Raw genomic sequence first — 22,459 nt, forward strand, 5'->3', positions numbered from 1 at the left:
TTCTGAACTGAATCATCTTGTCCAACACCCCAGGCACATGTGGTGGTTTAATATTTTATTATTCCACTTCTACCCAGGTGTCATTCACTGGGTGTAAAGGCTAGCTGCAAAGACAATATCCCGTCGCAACAGGGTAGCTGCTGTCTCCATCTTGGCGCCCAGCACAGGCTCCCCTACCAGGCGGGCTGCCCCTCGCAGTGAGCGACACATCTCAGCCAGGCGCTGGATACAGCGGACCACCAGGCCTTCCGGGGTCCCCGAAAGCCCTGCCAACTCGGAGAAGGGCTGTGGGGAGAACAGTGTGAAGATGCCAGGCCCAGGAAGCCTCTCTCCAGCCAGCTGTCCACAAAACCCCAAGCCCCAGGTACTCACCATGCCCCGGGCCCACTCGTACACAACCTCAACCAGCCCAAAATTCAGTTCCCCCACAAATTCCTCCACTGTCTGGTTCAGACCACAGGCCACCTGGACCTCACCAATCCTCTTTGCCACAGCACGGACACGTTCTACTCCCTGCAGAAGGGAAAGAAGAGGTCAAGGCTTGTCTTCCTGAGGGAGGCCCAGATGAAGAGGTCTTAGAAGCACTTGTGATCACCTGGGGAAAGCTGATTGGGGGGTTGGGGATGCCATACTCCAGGGAGAGTGGTGGTATCCCCTACCTGCTTAAGGGTACTTGGAAGCTGATCCCCAGGGTCCCCAGGACTCTGGCAGACCAGGCCAGAAAGCAGGGCTGCAATCTCCTCGGGCCGCAGGGCACTCAGTGCATTGTCAAACATGAGCTCAGTGAGGAGTAATTCGTGGCTGCTCATGGCACAAGCCACCCGCCCTGCCAACTTCACGGTGCCTGCCTGGTCCACGTAACCCAGGGTTCGGAGTACCTATAAGAAAGAGGATTGGTGCTGGGGAGCCTGTCATTGTCTCCCCAACTAGCCTCCTGCCCCCATCCCCATTCTACCTCTACTCGCTGATGGTACTCAGGGAGCAGCAGCAGTGACTGGTCTGACAGTAGGAAGCGCAGCCGCTCCATCTCCTTCTGAATCTGCATTCGTTCCCTCAGCTTCAGGTACTACAGAAAGCCACAGGCAGGAGCCCTCAGTCCTCTCCCCTTCAGCAGGGGTGCACTGAGGACAAGCACTGGAAGCCACTTCCCCTACAAAGAGGAAAAGCATCCCCTCTCCACTTAAGAGCTACCTGGGCAGAAAAACGGGGGCTGTGTACACACTGGGCTCCCCGGATCAGCTCTTCCAGCTTCCGGGCCCGGAGCCCACCCTCTACCACCAACACATCCTTGAGCTGCAAGTCATTGACAGGATCAAGGGTGGGAGGTCCTGCTGGGTAGGCTTGAGCTAGACGCAGCAATTCCTGGACAGCAGTGGTCACAGCTGCAAGTGGAGGATCCTTCCTAAAGAGGGAACAGGTTTGAGATCTGGGCAAGAGGCTTCTTTGTCACAGGAACCTCTTTAGGCTAGACAATGGGATCCCCCTCAGGCTAAGGGCATCTCCCAAGTATACCCCTAGCTGGTACTTCATGTCCCTCTCTGGGAAAGGATCCCCCTAACATCTCCAACCTGAATTTTGGTTGCTGCCTCTTGCTGAAGTCCTCCAAGATCTTCTCACCATTCACCCGGAGCACCTTGGTGGTGATGGCAGCCACATCTCCTGGCTGAAGCTTGGCCACAGTATGGTCACAGGGCCCTGTGAAAAAGGAAAAGCAGGTCAGGACCCTGCCATAGAGCCAGGCATCAAGCTCACATTGCTGTCAGGAAGCCAGACTGCTCATTCACCTTCAGGCAGGAACAGCTTGAAGCCCACAAGGTCATCAGGGTAGGGCACATCTGGAGTGGCTGGATCCTTGTCCTGTGGGTCCTCAGACAAAGGTTATCACACAAGACCAGGGGTTGTGAAGATTCTGCTGGTGGAGTTTGAGGAGACCTGAGGGAGGCAGAAAGGCCAGGACAGGGGAATGTAAGGAATGGACATCAAAGGTAGAGATCAGAAGCCCACCCTGAGGCTGGGATCAGGGAGCAACCACAGAGAGTCTACCAGTATGGAGGGGTACCAACCAATCAGCATATTCTTTGTTGTGGGGAGGTAGACATGAGGTATTGGTGGGAAGGAAAGGAGGGGGAAATGAAAGCATTGTGGTGGCAGCAAACCTGCCCCCAGCCAAGCAAGGAAATGGAGCTAGAGCTTGTTCATTCCTTCCCACCTTCTGGGTTCCAAAACCCATCATCCTCACTGCAGATCACACCCAGTGCATTGTGATGCTCCGGTTCTTCACAACCACCACCCTTCCTGCCGAGAGAGATTTCAGCCCATTCACAGACTCTATGATGCGTTGCTGAAAAAGAGGAAAGTGCACAAGGGGATATATGGAAGGATGGTGTCACTGGGACTAAGTTCAGGAGCACCCAGGATGACCCATTCTCTTCCTCCCTCCGTCACTCCCCACTGGCACACACTTACCTGGATCATGTTCCGAGTCTCTGTCAGTTCCTCCCCCAGCTATAATACTCTGGTAGGTCCACCAATTGGCCAGTAGTATCAGGCTCCTCCAAGGCACCCAGCCTCTTGGTTAGTTCAGCCAGAGCCTGTTCGTGGGCCTGAGCAGCAGGGGAAAGTTCTGAAACAAGTCCCGCAGGCCCATCCTGCCACACCCCCACCTTCACCCCCTGGCCTATATAACCACCTTTTCTCGACCTGGATTTGTCCAACTTACTGCCCAGTATACTGGTTACCCTAACCCTCCTCACCTTGCTATCCTTACGGGATGGAAACTCAGAGAAGCTCCTCTTCATCATGTCCTCCACCCTGAGGGCATCTACCCGAAGCAGGTTGAGGATCATAGTGTATTTAGGCGGAACTGGGACTGCAGCTGGGATGGCTTCCCCTGGAGGCCGGGCCAGAGAAGTCAGTGAGATCAGGTGAGAACCTGTCACTCTCTGCCAGTCCTGTGGGGACTGGATCCACTCAGATCTGATCCCAGCTCTGATATCATGGGCCTAAACAAACCACCTGCTCACCTCTTCTGTGACATGAGGGAGCAAAATGAAATGCAAAGACTCTCAAAGGCCCTGTCTAGCTAAATATTCATAGCACAAATAAACTAGAACAGATGGCATCCAATCTCCTCCTTGGATTTCCTCACTCCTACCTTGGGTTTTCCCAAGAAAAATAAAAAAGCCAGAAGAGAGGAAAGGAGCAGAGGGTTGGAAAAGGGAATTCAGCAGATCCCTAAAGCTGGAGCCCTGTCTGTCTTGGCCTCACACCACCCCTGCTCACCATCATCATGCGGTGCAGATCTGCCATCTCAGGCACACGTCCCTTGCAGAGAAGGATGACAGTGCCTGTGGGGTCCAAGCCCCTCCGGCCTGCCCGGCCAGCCATCTGTACATACTCCCCAGGTAGAAGGTCCCGGAAGGTGGAGCCATCATGCTTGCGCATGGAGTCAAACACCACTGTACGTGCTGGCATGTTTACACCCATGGCAAAGGTCTCTGTGGCAACAAGACCTGGAAGAGCAAGGATCAGCAAAGATGCTCAGTGCACACCTCAGCCATGATCACACCCACCTCACTTTGTAATCAAGGCTAAGTAGACAGAGGCACAGTCCCAGGTCCTTTCTTACACAATCTCATTTAACTCTCCAGGCAATTCTATAGGACAGATACTATCATTTTCCTTATTTTGCTTATGTAATTACCTATTTCTTTCTTTTGCCTGCATTATCCCACTGCAATGATTCCAATGTGTTTAACAAGTATCTTGGTGTAAATATGTTATTTCAGACTGTATCTTGTTATGTGCACTTGCAATTTTAAAAAATTATTTATTATTTGTAGTGCTGCGGATCAAACCCAGAGCCTTATGCATGCCATGCATGCATTTGCTTAAATAGTGTCAGGGTGAGGGCTGGGTTGTGGCTCGGTGGTAGAACGTTTGCCTTGAAGGTGTGAGGCACTGGGTTCAATTCTTAGCACCACATATAAATAAATGAATAAATAAAGGTCCATCAACAACTAAAAAAAATATTTAAAAAAAAATAGTGCCAGGTGAAAAAAATAATGCCCGGGTACATTCCAAACTGGTTATAACTGGTACAAGGATTCCTAGTCTCCCATGTCTCTGGCCATACTTGGCATTAGTCAGGTTTCTAAATTTTACATTCAATAGCTGTAAAGTCATTCTTATAAGCATTTCAATTGCATTTCTCTGATTACTAATAACTTTTTTCTTTACTTTTTTCTTTTTTATCTTTATTCAGCATTGAGGATGAAACCCAGGGCCTTACGAATGCTAGGCAAGTGCTCTATCACTTGTGCTCTATCACTGAGCCACATCCCCAGCTCTAGTGACTTTTCATATAGTCACTAGCTTTTTGGGTTCTCTTCTGAGGATTGTTTGAGTATCCTGTGCATCCCATTTTAAGACGAGAAACCTAAAGTTCAGGGAGGTTAAGAAATTTGTCCAAGGTTACACAGGGAGGATGTGGTGAAGCTGGATTCAAACCCAGGCAGTCTGAATCTAGAGCCTAGGTTCTGCACTGTCTTGCCTAAACTTCTATACCCTGCCCTTAGGACTGCCGTAAGGGGTTACCTAGTTCCATGGAAGTCTCTTCTCCCCCACCATGTGTACCTTGACCAGGCCACGGCTAAAGAGCATCTCCACAATCTCCTTGAGAATGGGTAGGATGCCACTGTGGTGTACACCTAGGCCACGGTGCAGGAGTTCAGACATGTGCAGGACCTGTGAGGGTGGGGTGGTGTTCCATGGGTCAGAGATGGGCCTCTGAACACCTTATCTCACCAGTTTCCACACAGATGCACCTGGGGGAGTTGGCGGTCAGAGCCCCTGAGACGAGCGAGGGGCAGCGCTGCAGAAGAGGTGAATCTCACTCTTCTCTGAACTCGTGGTAAGGTCAAGTGAGGTGAGACCTGAGGCCTGCTCATCACAACGGCCCCGGGAGAAGGTGAACACTACCACAGGCAGCTGGGCCGGGTGCGGAGGGAGGTCAGGAGGGACAGGTATACCCCGCGGTCCTGGAGAAGGAAGGAAAAGGGGTAGAGGTTGAGTCCCTGAGAGGAAACTAAAGTGAGAATGTGAAATAGTGATCAGTTAGCCAGGGCTCAAAGTTCAAGATCAAGTCCCTAGGGGATCAGGGAAGAAAGGATAGCAGAGAAACCTATGTTGGCAGATAGGAACCCTCCCAAATCTCACCTGTGCGGGCCCCCCCTGTGTGGTGGGCTGCTTGGCCCCAAAGGTCTGGGCATGTTTGCTCATTCTCTCCTTCTTGGCCTCTACAGCTGCATAGTACCTGTGGCAGTGGGGGCAGCCATCAGGTCTGGATGGAGCCCAGACCTGATTCACCCATCCCTGGACTTACCCCTTGGTATGGAAGGCCCCTCGAGAGTCCAGCAGCAGAAAGAGCTCCCCCTGGGGTCTTGGGGCTATTCCCTGTGAAGAGATAGTGCTCCAGGGGCACAGGGCGGGCAACAGTGCTGTTCACATAGATCTGTCGACGCTTCAGTCTCCTGAAGGGAAGAGAAAGCAGGTCAGGGTGGGACTGCAGAAAGGAACTCCCATCTCTAACACGTCCCCTACCCACTCTGACTGTATCAGCCTCTTCTGAGACCCAGAATGGAAAGATGTCCCCAATCATCCCATCTCAACATGCAAAGTGTTCTGGGTCCAAGGGAATCCCACAGTCACCCGCAAGACCTGACCCCTCTCCTTGCTGTGGTATCCTTAGTACTCCCAGCTCCAATCAAGGAATTTTATAGCCCCCTTCACCCAAGCACCCCAGAACACACATCTCACCCAATCCAGTCAGCAAAACTCCAGGGCATTAGGACAGTAGCACTCAGAAGGATGATGGAGACATGGTCGGGGAGCATGATGAGCACCTCCTCCCACACGACCCCACGCTAGGCATGGAAAAGGAAAGACTGGTCATAGGGACCACAGAGGAGCTAACTTTCTGCCCCAGGGATGTGACACAGGGTTCCTTGAGGGGCAGGAAGGCAATAAGCTCCTCAGGGTATGTGAAATAGGAAAGCTGTCCACTAGCCCCATAGGAGGACTCCATGCTTCTTACCTCTGCATCATTAATATAGTGAACCTCATCAAAGATGACCCACTCCAGATCCCGAATAACATCGGAGCCACTGTACAGCATGGAGCTGGGGAGAAGAGTAGAGAGCTGATCCTCAGAGGCTCCCATCTTTACCTTTGCTCTCCAGAGCAGCCTCATCTGCCTACCCAAAACCCACCACGTTGGGTCCTCCTTTCTTACCGAAGGATCTCTGTCGTCATGATGAGGCAGGAGGCCTCTGGGTGCAGCTGCACATCCCCAGTCAGCAGTCCCACATCCCCAAATGTGTTTCTGAAGTCCCTGAATTCTGGTTGCTCAAGGCCTTGATAGGAGAAGTGTAGATGGTGCTGGGAAGAGGTGTAAAGTCAGTCAGAGTCTCCACACAGACCCAGGGTCAGCACCAGCTCTGCTTTGCTAAGCCTTCCCAAGGTCCACACCCCAGAGGTTCTGGTGCTCCCCTTCTTTACCCAAATGCCATCACAGACTCCTTCATATGAATCCAGAAAAATTCTGTCTCCCACCCTTTCCTATAGCCAGGTCATCTTCCTAAACTTTCTCCCCACCACACCTTCTCATTTCTCTCTGGGCCCCATCTCAGTCTCTCTCCTGAACCTCCTTTATAAAGGATGAAGCAGAGAGGTGGGGAAAGAGATGAGGTCCAGAAAGGATGTAAGAAAAAACAGGGCTGAATGGTGAAGGGGGAGGAGGGCACTTATACCGAGTCCTGTGTTTCTGGGCCAGAGCAATAGCATATTCAGCCACAACTGTCTTCCCGCAGATGTGTGAGCTGCTACAAAGACAGAATCATGCTGTTCCAAGTGCAGGATGGCTTGTTTCTGAAACACATCTGGCTCAAAAGCCACTGTGAGAGAGAGAAATGATGGGCTGAAGAAGGGGCCTCCTGCTCATGGACATACAGGAGAAAGGGACAAAGTTCAGAGTGGGGTGAGGCTGGGCCTCAGGACCAACACTGGTCTGGAAGGTACAAGGCTTCCTGTGGAGAAAGAAGACAAGAGGAGGCTGGGACATGGGGCCAGAGTTCTGAGTCACTCAGAGAGGGAAGAGTATGTGAGCATGAGATGCTAGTACCTGGAAGGCTGGCTGGGGAATGAGGCGGTAGAAATCACCAACAGGGGGGACATCCACAGGGAATAGCCCACTGCTCCTGAGGTAGAGGTTTGGGAGGCTCTGGGGGCGATATGACTGTGGATGCTTCCTAGAAAAATCAGGGACAGGAGTGACAGAGATACAGCCAAAGAGCTCTCAAAGACCACTCCTCCTCAAAGATGCTCCATTTTGTCCCCTCGACCCAACCAAGCCATCCCACCCTCCCTATGGTGAGGTCCTTTCTTCTTGCACTCCACTGCCCAGAACCACCAACCTTTAACACTAGGTCCTCAAAGCTGCTTGCCCGGGCAGGGGAGCACGCAGGGGAGAAGCTGAAAACACTGTCTCCTCCGGGACCCTCTGACTGTCCCATTGCCTCAACCTCGTCCTCATCACCCACTCCCAAGTCTAGAGGCTCCAGTAGACGGCTGAGGCTGAGTAGCCCAGGAGCTAGAGCTGGGTGATCTGAGAAGCAAAGCAAAAAATCAACCTTGTCATATCCATCACTGTCCAAGGAAGGGTTTGCACTGCAAAACTTTGTAAAAACTCACCCTTGGGGGCAAAGTTCATGCCTTTCTTGAAGCCAGGTGGAGGGAACAGTGAGAAGATCTGGAAGCCAGGAGTAAAGAGACAGAATCAAGGTTACTGCATGCTATTATATAAGTTATATATCAGATAGCATAGATGTCTGCCAATTAGATGTTATAGATGGGTATATCTGCTATGACCTTTCCCAACAGATGATGATAAAGGTTTGTTATTGAAAGGACACTTTTCCCTTTATTTGTGGGGGGGTGGCTTTTCATAATATACAAAACATGGAAGGGTTACCAGCAGCCTAATGACAGGGCTGCCTGAGCCCCTCCTCCTCAGGGCCTAGATGCAGAGCCCCATCTCACCTTTCTCAAAGTCTATCTCCTCCTCAGCCTCCTCACGAGTGCTCAGATCTGTTATGGTGGGTTCATCCATCCCACCTAAGAGGGTAGGGAGATAGGGATTTATGGAATGAGCAAAACAGAATGGGTGGGGAATTCTTCCCTAGAGGACTAAGGGGACTCCTTCTCCTACCACCCTGTCTCCACAAAAGTCACCTGGCCAGAAAGGGTACTGTGTTGGATTCCCCCATAGAGACTGGGAGACTGGCGCTGGAGGCCGGCGAAGAGACAAGGAGGTTGTGGCTGACAGGTTTGTGTTCTCCAGCAGGACCTGAAGTAAGAGATCAGAGCCCCCGTGAGGCTAATCTTGCCTCTGATCCTCTTCTACCAATTTTACTTCTGGAAGCCCCTGACCTCTTACCTCCTTATAGCCCAGTATCTGGCCTGTTGTTGGGTGTCTTTGGGCCTGAAGGTCGGATGGACTGGAGCCCCCAGCGCAAACAGAAGTGACCAGGATCTGTCTTCCTCTGCCATTTTCTGAAAAGAAAGAAAAATAATCTTCGAGTCTTCTCTCTCCCTGCCCCAGCTTCCCTCATTGACCCATCTCCCTAGTCTGGACCTCTCCAGACTCCTCACCGAGCTGAGTGCTCCACACCATGCAGTGGCAACCAGGCTGGAGAGGACAGAAACAACTGTTCTGCTTCTTGCTGCAGATCTGGGGCACAGGGAGGAAGGCCATGGGAAGCTGGAACCAGGGCAGATGAGAGACAATAGGTCAGGAAACAAACAAAAGAGGTGATGGGATTTGTGTTTAGGTCAGAAATAGTAGATGCCCCAAACAGACAGACTAGGATCATCAGGCTGAAGCAATATTTTTCCAAAAGTTGTCCAAAATCTACCTACTACTGAATTATCTGGGGAACAGACTTTGGATTTCACATTCATTTACACCAAAGAGTTGCATTTTTAAAAGCTCTCCTGATAATCACGAAGTATGCTTCAACTTGAAAATCACTAGTTTTAGAAAAGGCATGCCAGGTCAGGCTGGTGGCACAGGCCTGTAATTCCATCCATGCGGGAGGCTGAGACAAGAGGATCTCAAGTTCAAGCTAGCCTCTGCAAAAGCAGGGCACTAAGCAACTCAGTGAGATCCTGTCTCTAAATAAAATACAAAATAGGGCTGGGGATGACTCAGGTCAATTCCTGGTACCAAAAGAAGAAAAAGAAAAGGCATGCCAGATCTAAGGATAAGAGATGGGCTCAAAAGACAACAGCTCATCCACAAAGTGCACTGGTTCTTGGACATAGTACAGGGAACTCCAAGAAAAAGACACATTTCAAAGAGGCATCTCTTCAAAACTAAGTATCTCCAGCCCTACCAGTACCATCCTCAGATGGGCTCTGACCCACTACAGGTCCACTGAGCTAAGATCTGTCCAGCACCAGCAGGGGGCTCAGATGACAGCGGCCAGGCACAGGAGAGCAGGGTCATGCTAGATCCTACTGAGAAGGGTGGAAGTTTTAGGCTTAATGCGGGTCAAAGCTTGGGGTCAACTGTCACTCACGGTGCTCTCTGGAGTCCCAGGCACGTTCAGCAGCTCCCAACGCCCTGTGCATCCCAGTTCCACGGTCCGAAGGGGCAGATTCAGGGGGTCGGGGGGAGGCAGCACTATAGGGCAAAGGTCAGAGGTCAAGGGTCAAGACTCATTACCTGTCTACGACTCTGTTCCACCTCCCTCCTCCTCACCAAGTCGCTCAGTCTCCAACATCCCGGAGCCAGGACAGACGCCCCGCAGACTAGAAATGCACGCAAGGCCCGCCCCTAAATGGGCGGAAGTGGAGGCGACTTCCGGTACACACCCCCGCCGGGAGCGTGGACCAACGCGGCCGAGGGGCCCGACCTGGAACAGGAGAAGGCCGGGCGGAAGTGCCTGCTCCTCCGCCGCCTTGGTTACCGCGTTCTGAGCCCCTGCTACGTCATCGCTTAGAGCCCGCTCTCAGCGGCCAGCGCTGGCGCCGCCCGAGACCGTGGGGCTCGGGTTGCCGCCCCCTCAGGTAAGGTCTTCTCCTCACTCCTAGCCCCTTTTTTCTGAGCCCCTTTTATTTTCTTCCCCCTTTCCATGCACTGAGAGCGCTGCGCGGGTTCAACCGCCTCCTCTGCTGTCCAGACCCGCGGTTAGCCATACTAACTCAAATGGGGATGGGGGTCGGGTGTCATCACCTTGGTGACAGAGTCAGTGTTTTTCCCTCCTGGGCCACGTGCTACCCCAAGGCTCTGGTGTCTGTGATCCTTGGAGACAAGAGGGAATGCTGGTTGATACGACGAGCGGGAGCTTGGACTGCAGCCTCGTTTAAACAAGGGGTAGAGAAAGGCCAAAGGCAAAAGTAGGCAGGCCTGGAAGGGTGGGTTGGAGTACAGGGTGGACGGCGTGAAAACCCTGGGTGATGAAAGTGGAGAAAGATGTCTTGGGCCCTGCCTTGAACCAGGAGCCACCATGTTGGTGATACCCCCGGACTGAGCGAGGAGGAGGAGGCTCTGCAGAAGAAATTCAACAAACTCAAGAAAAGGTGAGGGAGTGTGTGGGGGCATATCCCAACCTTCAGATTCAGCACTCCAAGACACCTGGGGTGAGTGTGAGGGTCTGGGGGGGGGGTTGTTCCACTTCATACCTGGAGACATCACGTCTCCATGTAACTTCAAAGGTGGGCTTTCTCAGTCTTGGTGTGACTTTTCCTTTTTCTCTGCAGTCTTCGTGGAATTGTCATCTTTTCCTGTGGCTTTTAATACCACCACACTTGAGGCTGGTGATTTCCAAGTCTGGATATTCCGGTTCCATCTATTGCCTTACCTATAACCTTCAGATACCAAACTGAAATTATTATCTTCCTGTCTAATCTAGTCCTTTTCTTGCTCTTTCACATAGGACTGACTATATTCAACTCTGTTGTATTTAAACTCAAAAATATCATCTCTGACTTCTGCACTATTTGCAGAGCCAAACAGTTGTCTCTCCCCCGCCCCTTTTGAGATTAGGGTCTCACTATATGCCTGGCTGCTCTCCAATTTCTGGGCTCAGGTGACCCTCCTGCCTCAGCCTCCTGAGTTCTACAGGCACACACCACCATATTCAGTGGGTCAAGTCTTCTTGATTCTTCTTTCAAGTAATTTCTCTTGTTTATTCATTCCTGTGAATTTCTTATTGCACACCTTGCATCTAGGCCGTTGGAATGGTCTCCTTTCTTTTTTTTTTTTTTTTTTTTGACAAACTTATTCACTCCTGTTAAAAATCCATTGATAATTCTAAATTCTATTTCCTGTCCTTCTCAAAATTCATAAGTGATTTTGCATTATGTATAGAACAAAGTTCCAAAACCTTAGCTATCTAATGAAGCAGAACTGTTTACTACTTAGAACACATTCCCCGAAACTGTCTTTTCTCTGCATCTTTGCCACCCTGTTTTCTTTGTCTAAAACACCTTCTAACTGTGTTGGTTTAGGTTCTACTCAGGGCCCTGTTTAATAGCCATGTAAGCATCAGAAAGTCTATTCGTATTTAGCTACAAGTAATCTACATCTTTTATTTATCTTGGCATTCAGTCTAGTCATTTTATCTCCTGGACTGTTAAGCATAGGAACCATGTATTTTACTTCTGTAAAATACTTCTATTACAAAGTCATGTCTGGACTTCATTTAATATGTAAGGAATGGGTAGGTAAAGCCCCCCACAAAGGCTTGTAGGCTTTACTTATTTGCATCTTTTGTGCTGGGTCTCTGATACATGACTGATTCATTTTCTTCAACTTAAAAAATGTGAGACTCTGGAAAGCTTCTGGATACCATGACTTGGTTAAGTATTGCTGGCATTGTAGATGACTTGGGGGATGAGATACGAGAGGCAGGGTTGCCTCAAGGCACCACTCCAGGGGCACCATTTGCATTATCTTCTTTAAGAAAGGTGTCCCTGAAGTGTTGTACCAAGGGACCTTGGGAAAGGACTTGCCCTGACTGACACCTCTCTTCTTACCATTCACAGAAAAAGGCATTGCTGGCTCTGAAGAAGCAAAGTAGCAGCAGCACAGCCAGCCAAGGTGGCGTCAAACGCTGTGAGTAACAGGAAGTGGAGAGGATTAGAAGTGGGCAGTGTGGGCCTGATCTCTGCCACAGCCAATATAATGTCTCTTTCCCTCACCACTCCAGCACTGTCAGAGCAACCTGTGGTGGACACAGCCACAGCAACAGAGCAGGCAAAGCAACTGGTGAAGTCAGGGGCCATCAGTGCCATCAAAGCCGAGACCAAGAACTCAGGCTTCAAACGTTCTCGAACCCTAGAGGGGAAGCTAAAGGTGAGCACAAGCAGGATTGTTCTTGGGACCTTTGTCTTCAGAGAGCATCCCTCCAAGTTAGAAGGGAGATAGGATTAGTGGAAAAAAATAATGCATATTCAGACATGGGCAAATTGCTGGACCATTCTGAGCTCTGGGTTTCTTTTTCTTTTTTTTTCCTTTTCTTTCTGAGATGGGTCTCACTATGTTGCCCAGGATGATATGGAACTTGGGCTCAAGTGATCCCACCCCAACTTCCCAAGCTGGGACTATATGCATGACCCACCACACCTGGGAAGAGCTTTAAGGTTTCTTATTTGTAAAATGAAAAAAACTAGATGACTCCTCTATGTTCTTTTCCATTTTATACATTATGTGATTCTAATCCACCTAGGGTTAGAGCTCTTAAAATGTGTTGCTCCAAGAAGTTGAACAGACTGAAAATGTCACCAGGTTCAAGAAAGGTAGCAGTTAAACCAGGTACTTTACATGTATGTTAGGTCACTTATTTAAAAATTTCACATAATCAGATAAGAATTGTATGTAGCATTAAAAGAAAAGATCAGAAGAAGAGAGTGAAGGAAGAGTAGCCCCTCTGTCTCATGGTAGGCAGCCTCCTGTTCCAACACTGACATAGGCTTCTACCACCTCTTCAGGACCCTGAGAAGGGGCCAGTCCCTACTTTCCAGCCCTTCCAGAGGAGCATATCTGCTGATGATGACCTGCAAGAGGTAATGGTTCCCAAATTGCTGTCCCTGAGCTAGGGATTGAGGAAAACAAGAGACCCACATGCAACAAGTAGGAATCATATTAACTATTCTTGGTCTCTCTTTCAGTCTTCCAGACGTCCCCAGAGGAAATCTTTGTATGAGAGGTTAGAGAACTAGACTGGGTCCCACTTGGTGTGGGGGGTTGGTTGCATAGTCCTTGGGAGGGTTAGGACTGGAGTGAAAAAAAAAAAAAAAACCAGGTTGTGGAGTGTGTGTTGAGTCTCCACAGGGCCTGGGAGGAGAAAGAAAAAGCCCCCTTTGAACCATACTGTCTGTTTCTCCCCAGCTTTGTGTCTTCTAGTGATAGGCTTTGGGAACTGGGGCCAGATGGAGAAGAAGCAGAGGGTCCAGGGTCTGGTGATGGTCCCCCTCGAAGCTTTGACTGGGGCTATGAAGAACGTAGCAGTGCTCGCTCATCAGCCTCCCCTCCCCGAAGCCGGGACCGCAGCCATGAGAGGAACCGGGACAGAGACCGAGATCGGGAGCGGGACAGAGATCGAGATCGGGACCGGGAGCGAGACAGAGAACCGGGATCGGGATCGAGATAGGGATAGAGATCGAGACCGAGACCGAGACCGGGACCGGGACAGGGATAGAGACCGAGACCGAGAGGGCCCTTTCCGCAGTGAGTGATCTTGGCTGGCGGGGAGAGTGATCTTAGCTCAGCCTTGGGTAGGTCCCACTAAAGTGAGGGTGAAATGAAACTGTCTTATGACTGATTTCTGATCCAAAGGGTCGGACTCATTTCCTGAACGCCGGGCCCCTCGGAAAGGGAACACTCTCTACGTGTATGGAGAAGACATGACACCCACTCTCCTCCGTGGGGCCTTCTCTCCCTTTGGAAACATCATTGACCTCTCCATGGACCCACCCAGAAGTAAGGATGGCCAACAGGGCATGATAAGAAGACCTGGGATGTGAGGCCTATGGGAGGAAGCTGCCCTGTTATCAGCAGCCTGTGAGCACTGAATTTGGTGGGTCCAGCAGAGCCCACAGCCTTCTACTGACTCTGTTTTCTCTCATCCCAGCTGTGCCTTCGTCACCTATGAAAAGATGGAGTCAGCAGATCAGGCCGTTGCCGAGGTTGGGACTTCCCAGACCTGTTCTTCCCATCCCTTCTTCCAGTTTCACTTTTTCTCCTTAAAATACTTGAGAGCCAGGAGGAAATTGGTTCCTTTTGACAGAAAGTCTCTTCCTAGTCACACAGAAAAACTTTTGTTCTCAGATCCTTATTCATCTAGTAACCCCTGGAACAACTCCTTTGGTTGGTCTGTAATGTTTCTTCTATTCTTTGTACCCTACCATCTTCTGCTACAGCTCAATGGGACCCAGGTGGAGTCCGTACAGCTCAAAGTCAACATAGCCCGAAAACAGCCCATGCTGGATGCTGCTACTGGCAAGTCTCTCTGGGGCTCCCTTGGTAAGAAATGGAAATCTTTCTCATTCCCCCCACAACCCACCCTTTTTTGTTCCCTTGCACATCCCTGGGTTCCTTAGAGGTGGTAATGGTCAGAATTTTTATGGAGGCTATGAGAATAAAAAGGAGAATTGCCAGCCCCTCCATCAGTGAGGGTTAAGGGAAGGAGAGAAAAGAATTGAAACTGACTCCCAAAGCAGTGACTGGAACAGGGAAGAAAGTGGGAGCCAAAATCAGCTTAGTGAGGGAGATGAACAGCTCATGAGACTTGTAGATTCTGAACTGGAGTACAGCAGACTTCATGAGAATTTGAAATTAGGGTTCCAGAACTCAGATTTGGAGTGAGGAATGAAAATGGATTGGAGTCATTTGCACTGCTACAAAATGATGGTATCATTAGGAAAACTGATTTTGGAGAAAAAAGTGACCCAGGACTGGTTTGAGGACTATTCAGGGATTATGTTAGAAAACTGGACTGGGCTCCTTGTGTCCCCCATGTCCCCAACAGTCCTGACATGTTAGTTTGAGGATTCAGCAGAGGAAACGAGATGTGTCCATGGCACTAGGAACAGCACCAGAGGCCCTGGGCCACTAAAGCCAAAGGACGCAGACTTTAAGAGAGAGAAGCAGTCAGTGGTGGCAAGATTCAGAGACCAAAGAGAATGGGAGCTGGTGTGGAGGGATTCACTCCAGTCCTCAAGTAGTAGGGATGGAATCCTTGAATGGGGTGAAGAGAGGACCATGTCTGGTGAAGGAAAAAAGAGAAAGGGGGGAAAAGTACCAGAGGCTCAAGGGAGTGTGCTGAGAGCCAAGTTTCCCCCTGAATGAGTTCTGGTGGAGCCAGTAGCATTTCTCACTGTGAATGACCCATTTTACCTGAAAATAGATTTTCCTGGGAAGGAAGTAAGCAGAAAGTAGGATTCAGATACTAGGAAGTATTCAGAATCAATCAACAAAGGGCTACCAAGATTTTCCGATTTTTAATTTTGATATATTGACTAAAAGTAGTAGGTTAACATCATTCACATGTCTCAGTAATGATAACTTTTGAGGATTTTCTAAGAACAAAACATTCATCACAATAGCCACATGCTCTACAATAACATTGTAAACTCTCCATGGTGATAGGTTGACCACAACCAACCTGAGGAGGCTAAGAGGAGACATCCATTCTGGCCACCAGAGGGCAGCATGAGAACTGGACTTCCTGGGGCCAGAGGCCAGAGCGAGGTAGTGAAGCTCTGGGCCTCAGGTCTGACCCATGATCTTCAAACCTTAATTGTTACTCTTCTCCCTCCCTAGCTGTTCAGAACAGCCCTAAGGGTTGCCACCGGGACAAGAGGACCCAGATTGTCTACAATGATGATGTCTATGAGGAAAACCTGTGGATGACTTCTAGGGAATGGAGCTGGATTCCTTGTGCCTCATAACACCCCCAATGCCGGTCTCAGTAAAACACTGAGGTGGAAGCTCACACATCTTCCTCAGCCTCTGGTTTTTCAGCCCTTGGGATTGGGGTTAAGCCTTTAAAAACGGCTGTCAGATTGTATCTCAGTTGTTAACAACATGGCCAGTACACATCCCCCACTCCTTTACCCACAAGGATCTGGAACACAGTTATTATCGCAACTGTTTTAATTTGATCCCATGCCCCTTTCCAGAAGGAAACCCCTCATAGAAAACCCAGATCCCTCATCTTTGAGTTTCTCCTTGAGCCAGGGCAGCACTTGGAAGAGATTGACGTGAAAGTCCCGGGCATGAGCAGGTACCTGCTGTTGCAGTCTGTTGTCTTTGCAGACATCCACTACTCCCCAGCTGATCACACCAACCTGCAGAGGTGAGGGGATGCCATGTATCATTTCATCCTAATGCCAGGAAGCATGCCTATCCCTGACTGCATCTGAGCTGATCCAAGGGAATGAGACTAAGTACCCAGCTCAACCCTGTTTTCCTTGCTTCACAGGCCAGGCACATGACCCAAGTGGCCAGTTCAGAAACTAGCTCTAAGGTGAGGCAGGCTCTGTCCTGTTACCAGCTACATGCAGTGAACTTTCCTGCTTTGGGGTCCATGCCAACCACTTGGCATCTCCCCACAGATAGGAAAAAGAGTAAGTACTCACTTGAATGAAGCGACTCCTCTTGTGAATAATCAGAGGGCCACCAGAGTCACCTGCAGGAGAAAGAAGCTTTAGGGAAAGGACTATCGGGCCTCAGGAACTTGTAACACAGCCACTCTTCTCTCACCTTTGCAAGTATTTGGGTCAGCATAGGGATGTACCCCTCCAGTGCAGAGGAACCTGGGAGTGACAACCTCTGAGATGTCCTTGACTTTGTCATAGCCTGGGGCATGTTGAGCATCTCTTTCACAACTGATTTTCTGAAGGGCAGCATGGAATAGAAAGGGATGATGAACAAAGCTGACTTAGGACAGGCCTAGAGGACCTTAGGATTCCCCCATTCCTCACCTTATCCCCATTCTTGATGTAGACTTCCTTCCGAGTCAGCTTTTTCTGCTCCTCAGAGACAAACATTGCTTTGACATCCTTGACAGGGAGCAGCTCTTCCTCTGAACAGACGGGCAGACCGGGTCACTGTAGTTCCCCCCCTCCAACCCCATTGTCCCTGTCACTTAACAGATGTCCTTCAAAACCTTCCTGAGCTAGGCATCATTTGCTCCTATTACACTTCCCCTCCATGTCCCACTTGTCTCCTGGAATCTCATCCTTGTCCTGTCCCAGAATATGCCTTACTGTGTTGCTGGCAAGTGGCTGTCTGAGGGAGTCGCAAAGCTCGAGTTGTTCCCCTCGGTGCAGGGCAGACAAATGGGCCTGTTACAGAGGTGGGGTCAGTCAGGAGCAACAAATGGCCTGCCCTGCACCCCAATCCTCCAGCCCATCTTTCCCAGCCTCCTGTCTTCAGGGACCCAGATGCTCTCACCTAAGAGTCTCACTGTACTTCAGTTTACTCTTGAGCTTGATCAGGGCAACATCATAGTCATAAAATTCAGAAATTCCTTGTGCCTTTTTCCCATTGATGTTGTATTTGGGGTGAAATAGGACTTCTTCTATCTCCAGGTCCTGTCTCTTCCCTCCTGATGAAGGAAGAAAGGGCACCACTTCTCTGTGGACAGCCTCTTGCTTCTGACCCAGAGTCATCCCTGACTTCTGCTTTTCCCCACCCACAGTTGGTCTAGAGGGAGGGGCTGCACCAAGAACAGGCAGAGTTTAGGGTGGTAAGGAAGTGGGCGATGTGGCTGGAGCTCAGGGTCCATCTGCTGCATCCTTACCCACTCTGACCTTGATTGAGTGTTTTTGGTCATCCACAGTGAAACAGTGTGCTGCTGTCAGCACAAAGTACTCAGACACCACAGCCCCCATACAGTTCTCATGTCCCTTCAAAGGGCGCTGGGAACAGAACAGTGAAGGGGGGAAAAAAGTCTGATGTGAATATTTTGCTCCTCCTCTACCGTGTTTGCCCCTTCCACCTCCCCTCCAAGTTCCTACTATTAGGATATAGTGCTTACAGTGACTGAGATCTTGGCCTGCCATGGTTGCTTGTGGTAATCAGTACCTTCCCTGTGCTCCCAAACCATGCCGCAGAGGCCCAGAGACTTGGTTTCATCTGGCAGAAAGGAATATGTGATGAAAACTGGGGACACTTCATCCCTAAGTGGCAGTAGCCATTTCAAAAGGGATTTCTGCATTTCTATGGGGAGCAGAAGCCCACATGGAGGAAAAAGGCTGAGGGCATTTGTTTCATTATGTTAGGAGAAAAGGAAACACTGGTATGGTGAAAAGACCTTGGGACCAAAAAATCAGAGACCCTCTGTTTTCAGGCCCACCTCTTGCTAGCTTTCTGTCCCTTAGTGTCAGTTACCACATCTGTAAAATGAAGTAGAAAGTTCTGATGTTGCTGTGATTCTAAGATCAGGAAGTGGACAGTGGAGGGAAACATGAATAGTGACGTAGAGGAATGAGAAAAGGCTTCCAAGGGCTGGGCTGTAGCTCAGTGATAGAATGCTTGCCTACATGTGTGAGGCCTGGGTTCCATCCCCAGTACCAGAAAGAAAGGGAGGGAAGAAGGAAGAAAAGGAAAGGCTTCCAAATTTCTAGGGCTTGAGGGATAGAGGGAAATGAGCAACTTGGGGGGGGGGGGGGCCTGAGGGGAATTGAATTTCCTATTGCTTCCTTATACTTTTTTATCTTCCTACCAATCATTTGGTAGAAAACATCCTCCAGATTTTCCATGTCCTTGACTTTGAACACATGGTGCTCATTGTCCTTCTTGGAAGCCAAAGCATTGATGTTTGCTTGATCCACCAGAGGCCCGACCCCAAACACATACACATCTAAGGGAGGAAAAGGCAGAGTAAGAGTTCAAGCCCTGGGGCTGGGGAGATAGCTCAGTCCAGTAGACTGCTGTGGTTCGATCCCCAGCACCCCCAAAAAAAAAAAAGAGTTCAAGCCCTGAAAAAGCAGGATCCTGGGTCTTGGGCAGGTCACTCACCCAAATAATCCTCTCTTGGGTTTTTGCGATCCCTGCCAATGTCCAGCAAGTCCCGGATCTCACCAATAATAGTGACTGGGTCCCCACCCATGTTGTACAAGCCTGCAGAGAAGACAAGGACCATGTGAGTGGAAGAGGAAAAGAGTCAAAAAGATAATTGGTGAAGGCAGTGACACATGGCTGAGTAAGCAGGTTGGAGATGAGATAGAGGTGTCAGATCATAGAAGACCTTGGGGAGAAGAGTCCCACCTTATAAAGGGCCATAGGAAAGCTCAACAGCCAGCTATGAGCAGTGTTCAGGGCCCTATCTCTGGTGTTACATGTGGTTGTGAGGGTCACACTGGCATGGGAAGGTGGGTAGGAAGAAGGTCCCTTCTGACCATCAGTCATCAGGATGATGACGTGGCGGGTGTGGTTCCAGCCTTCAGGGGGGACATCTCCTGCCCAGTTCATCATGTTGTATACTGCCTGGAGGGCCCTCTTGGTATTAGTCCCTGTCTTCAATTTGTGGTCTGTGGAAAGGGAAAAAATCATCACCTCACCATCATGCCATCCTTGAGCCTATCAACAGATCCCACATCCTTCATCTTTGTGAGTTATCCTACTGACGTTGCTTTGACTACAAAATAGCCCTATCAGCCCCAACAGGCTCCCCACTAACACCCATTGCCCAGTGACCCTGCCATCCGTCTTTAACCACAATGTATGGTCCCCTCTATCTTCCTCAACATGAATCTTCTACCCCTTCCCCACAATACCTCTGAGCCTTCTGACCTCTGTAACCCCACAGTTAACCTCACAGCTTCCCTTGCTTAACCTCTGACCTTCATAACTGATTTGGTTGAGTTTCTCAGTGACCCAGTCTGCATCGCTGCTCTTTGGATCGGACACTCTGATAACAACTTTGGGTTCTGTAGCATATGTCACTAGACCATATCTTGGCCTCACCCCATAACTTGCTACCTGTGAATGAGAAGAGTAAGGGGTCATGATATTCAAAGTACAATACTATAGTTGGGAGAATTCAGCACCTTTGCTGGGACAGGAAGACCATAGTAAGAGGCTCAAGGCTGAAGTTCATGGAGGAAGCTGTGTTAAGCATTAAGATACCCTCACCTTAAAAGGAAAGAACAAACTAGGACCTGGAGATTTTTCTGGGATGCTGTATTCAGAGGGACTGGAAGCACAAGGGGGTTTACTCACTGCCTTCACTGGAAGAGCAGTGAGGTCCAATCAGGGTCCCCACATTCAAAGGGAAGGGAACTCTACCTTCTCAATTAAGTTGGCAAGACACCTCTTGGCTCCCGTGAAGTTGCTGGCCCCAATGCTGTCAGATCCATCCAGCACCAGGTAGATGTTCATGGAGCCTGAGGGGTCCAGGACAATCTTCCGCTTCTGTTGTTCCCCTGAATGTCAGCAGAGAGACTCAGGCTGAGGGGTGCATGGTTCCCCTGCAACTCCTTCCATTCCCTGCTCTGCCTCCCCTCTCTGCTCAAACCTGGACTGTGCCCATCCTCAGCATCAACTCCTTCTATGGTCTCTGTCAGGGAAGACAGGAAGGCTTCAGCCACCTCTTGAGGGGTGTCATACATGAAGGTGTCTGGGAGAGGTCAAAAATCAGGTCAAATATCTGGAAGATCAAGGACACAGTGACCAGAAAAACAAGATGATGGGTTTCTAAGGTGAGAAGGGCTTGGAAGTGGGAAGAAGTGAGGAAGGAGCTAGGCTGAAGAGAGAAGGAGATAGTGCCTTGGTGTGGGAACATTAGAATTGGAGAGCAGGATCTGACGTGGGAGTCCAGATCAAGACTCACCTTGGCAGGAAGGCTCTGTCCCACTCCAAGATCCACCTTCCTGGCATTTTCGCTGCTGAGAGCCACGCAGGGTAAGCCCCCGGCTGCAGTGGTAAGTGACGCTGTCTTCAAGGCGGTACTGGCTTCCCACCTTCCTTGTGCCAATGGGGATGCCCGGGTTGGGGCAGTACCCCGCTGCAGAGATCCAGAGGGCAGGTCAGAAAACAGTTGTGATGCCTGTTCCTTGGAGATGGACGTGTAAGGGAAAGAGTAAGGTCATCAGGAGTGGGTGGACTTCTTACCTCCATCATCACAGATTGCTGTTTGCCCATCCCACCGGCCATTCATCTGGCAGGTACGATTGGCAGAGCCCCGGAGAATGTATCCATGGTAGCAGTGGAAAGAGATCTCATCACTCACATTGTAATAAGGAGACCTGGGCCAGTAGTACCCATTCTCAAAGTCCTGTGGTCTTGGGCAGTGAATCGCTTTGGGGAGGAGGACAAGTAAAAGTCACCAAGAGGGAAGGTCTGTCTTCAGGGTATCCCTCGTTCTCTCAGAGACCTTGTCACTGAGAAACAGCTAGTCCCTGCTCTGCTGGTCTGCTCCCCATTCCTGAGCATTCTCTTTACTGCCCAGGCTGCCTGGCACAGAGCAAATGCTTAGTGAAGGTGAGCCCTCTTGCTTCTCTGCTTTTCACCTGCACCCCTAGGGTTGCCCCTTCCCCTGTTCAACCCCATCAGTTTGGCCTCAACGCAGCTCTAGTCTCACCCAAGTGCTGCTGACCTTGGCCACCATCTGCCCCATCATCCTCTTTCCCAGCCCATCCCTGTGCTCACTATTTCTAACCTCTGCACTCTGCTTTCTTGACAGTCTTTTGGTCTCGAGTCTGTAGGGCACTCCAGGACCCTGTGGATCTGCAGGTGCGTGTCTGTACAGGGTAGGGTAGAAGCCAGAGGGACATATGTACTCCAGGACCTGGCCCTCTTTGAGGAGTTGGAAGGAGCCACCTTTGATCTCTACCCCCTCCAGAGAGCAGGAAACTTGGGGCTGGGCCAGCAATGGAGTTGTGTTCGTACCTGAAAAAAAAGGTTGGTGAATCCTGGTCCTGCAAAACCAAGGAAGAATGCTGGGGGCAACAGGTGGGGGAGGGGACCCTTGCTTACCTCCAGACAAGAGGCCCAAGACCAAGGATACCAGGTAGAGTCGGGGGCTGAGATGGCACCCCATGTCGATAGAAGGCAGGAGAGAAGCTGGGGTTGGGGTCAGGAGGATTTCTCCAGGTTCCTTCTGTGTGTCTGCCTGGCTCAGTGTCCAAGCTGAAACTCCAGACTTAAGTCTAATGGCACTCCTGTCCCCACCAACCCCCAGCCTTTTATGCAATCTGTTCTGGCACCTGCGGCTTGTTCTGCCTGCCCTATACACATCACTTTCCGGGAATATTCAAGCAGGAGGGCCCCACTGAGCTGCCAATTGAAGAAACAGAAACTACACAAGCCCCACCCTTTGCTGCCCAAGGTCCAGGACTCTCCCCTTCGACACTTTATGACAGCCCCCAGATTCTCCCCAACAATCCC

The 22,459-nt window shown here is 50.2% G+C and overlaps 3 protein-coding genes across 3 annotated transcripts; 1 reads left to right on the forward strand and 2 right to left on the reverse strand.

Moving 5' to 3' along the window:
• Positions 1-40: 40 nt before the first annotated feature.
• Skic2 (SKI2 subunit of superkiller complex) lies at positions 41-9,895 on the reverse strand. Its single transcript, XM_053743428.1, is given in 40 exon segments — positions 41-285; positions 373-513; positions 660-878; positions 956-1,066; positions 1,192-1,402; positions 1,569-1,695; positions 1,785-1,936; positions 2,242-2,272; positions 2,275-2,341; positions 2,467-2,498; positions 2,501-2,603; positions 2,754-2,854; positions 2,857-2,890; positions 3,283-3,511; positions 4,634-4,746; positions 4,827-4,865; positions 4,867-4,994; positions 4,997-5,039; positions 5,218-5,314; positions 5,384-5,436; positions 5,438-5,531; positions 5,818-5,924; positions 6,095-6,179; positions 6,293-6,398; positions 6,401-6,438; positions 6,810-6,867; positions 6,870-6,953; positions 7,009-7,085; positions 7,252-7,307; positions 7,473-7,663; positions 7,750-7,789; positions 7,791-7,807; positions 8,098-8,172; positions 8,290-8,404; positions 8,495-8,556; positions 8,559-8,588; positions 8,591-8,610; positions 8,710-8,818; positions 9,635-9,742; positions 9,821-9,895. Coding segments are annotated over 40 exon segments (3,726 nt in total). The 5' UTR covers positions 9,843-9,895; the 3' UTR covers positions 41-84.
• A 3-nt stretch (positions 9,896-9,898) lies between these two features.
• Nelfe (negative elongation factor complex member E) lies at positions 9,899-16,415 on the forward strand (the record flags this gene model as incomplete). The annotated part of the gene is given in 12 exon segments (XM_047559223.1): positions 9,899-10,128; positions 10,561-10,640; positions 12,107-12,178; positions 12,273-12,418; positions 13,054-13,128; positions 13,234-13,271; positions 13,454-13,688; positions 13,690-13,792; positions 13,901-14,043; positions 14,194-14,250; positions 14,485-14,587; positions 15,887-16,415. Coding segments are annotated over 12 exon segments (1,410 nt in total), but the record flags the coding sequence as incomplete, so codon positions are not given.
• Cfb (complement factor B) lies at positions 15,551-22,314 on the reverse strand. Its single transcript, XM_047559358.1, is given in 20 exon segments — positions 15,551-16,413; positions 16,705-16,754; positions 16,829-16,961; positions 17,050-17,150; positions 17,335-17,386; positions 17,388-17,412; positions 17,522-17,675; positions 17,871-17,988; positions 18,108-18,205; positions 18,795-18,932; positions 19,091-19,192; positions 19,471-19,602; positions 19,915-20,053; positions 20,360-20,496; positions 20,589-20,690; positions 20,904-21,077; positions 21,185-21,370; positions 21,732-21,830; positions 21,833-21,961; positions 22,049-22,314. Coding segments are annotated over 20 exon segments (2,328 nt in total). The 5' UTR covers positions 22,113-22,314; the 3' UTR covers positions 15,551-16,218.
• Between the last annotated feature and the right edge of the window lie 145 nt (positions 22,315-22,459).

The sequence above is a fragment of the Sciurus carolinensis genome, chromosome 7, assembly GCF_902686445.1.
Source record: "Sciurus carolinensis chromosome 7, mSciCar1.2, whole genome shotgun sequence".
In the NCBI taxonomy this organism is placed as follows: domain Eukaryota; kingdom Metazoa; phylum Chordata; class Mammalia; order Rodentia; family Sciuridae; genus Sciurus; species Sciurus carolinensis.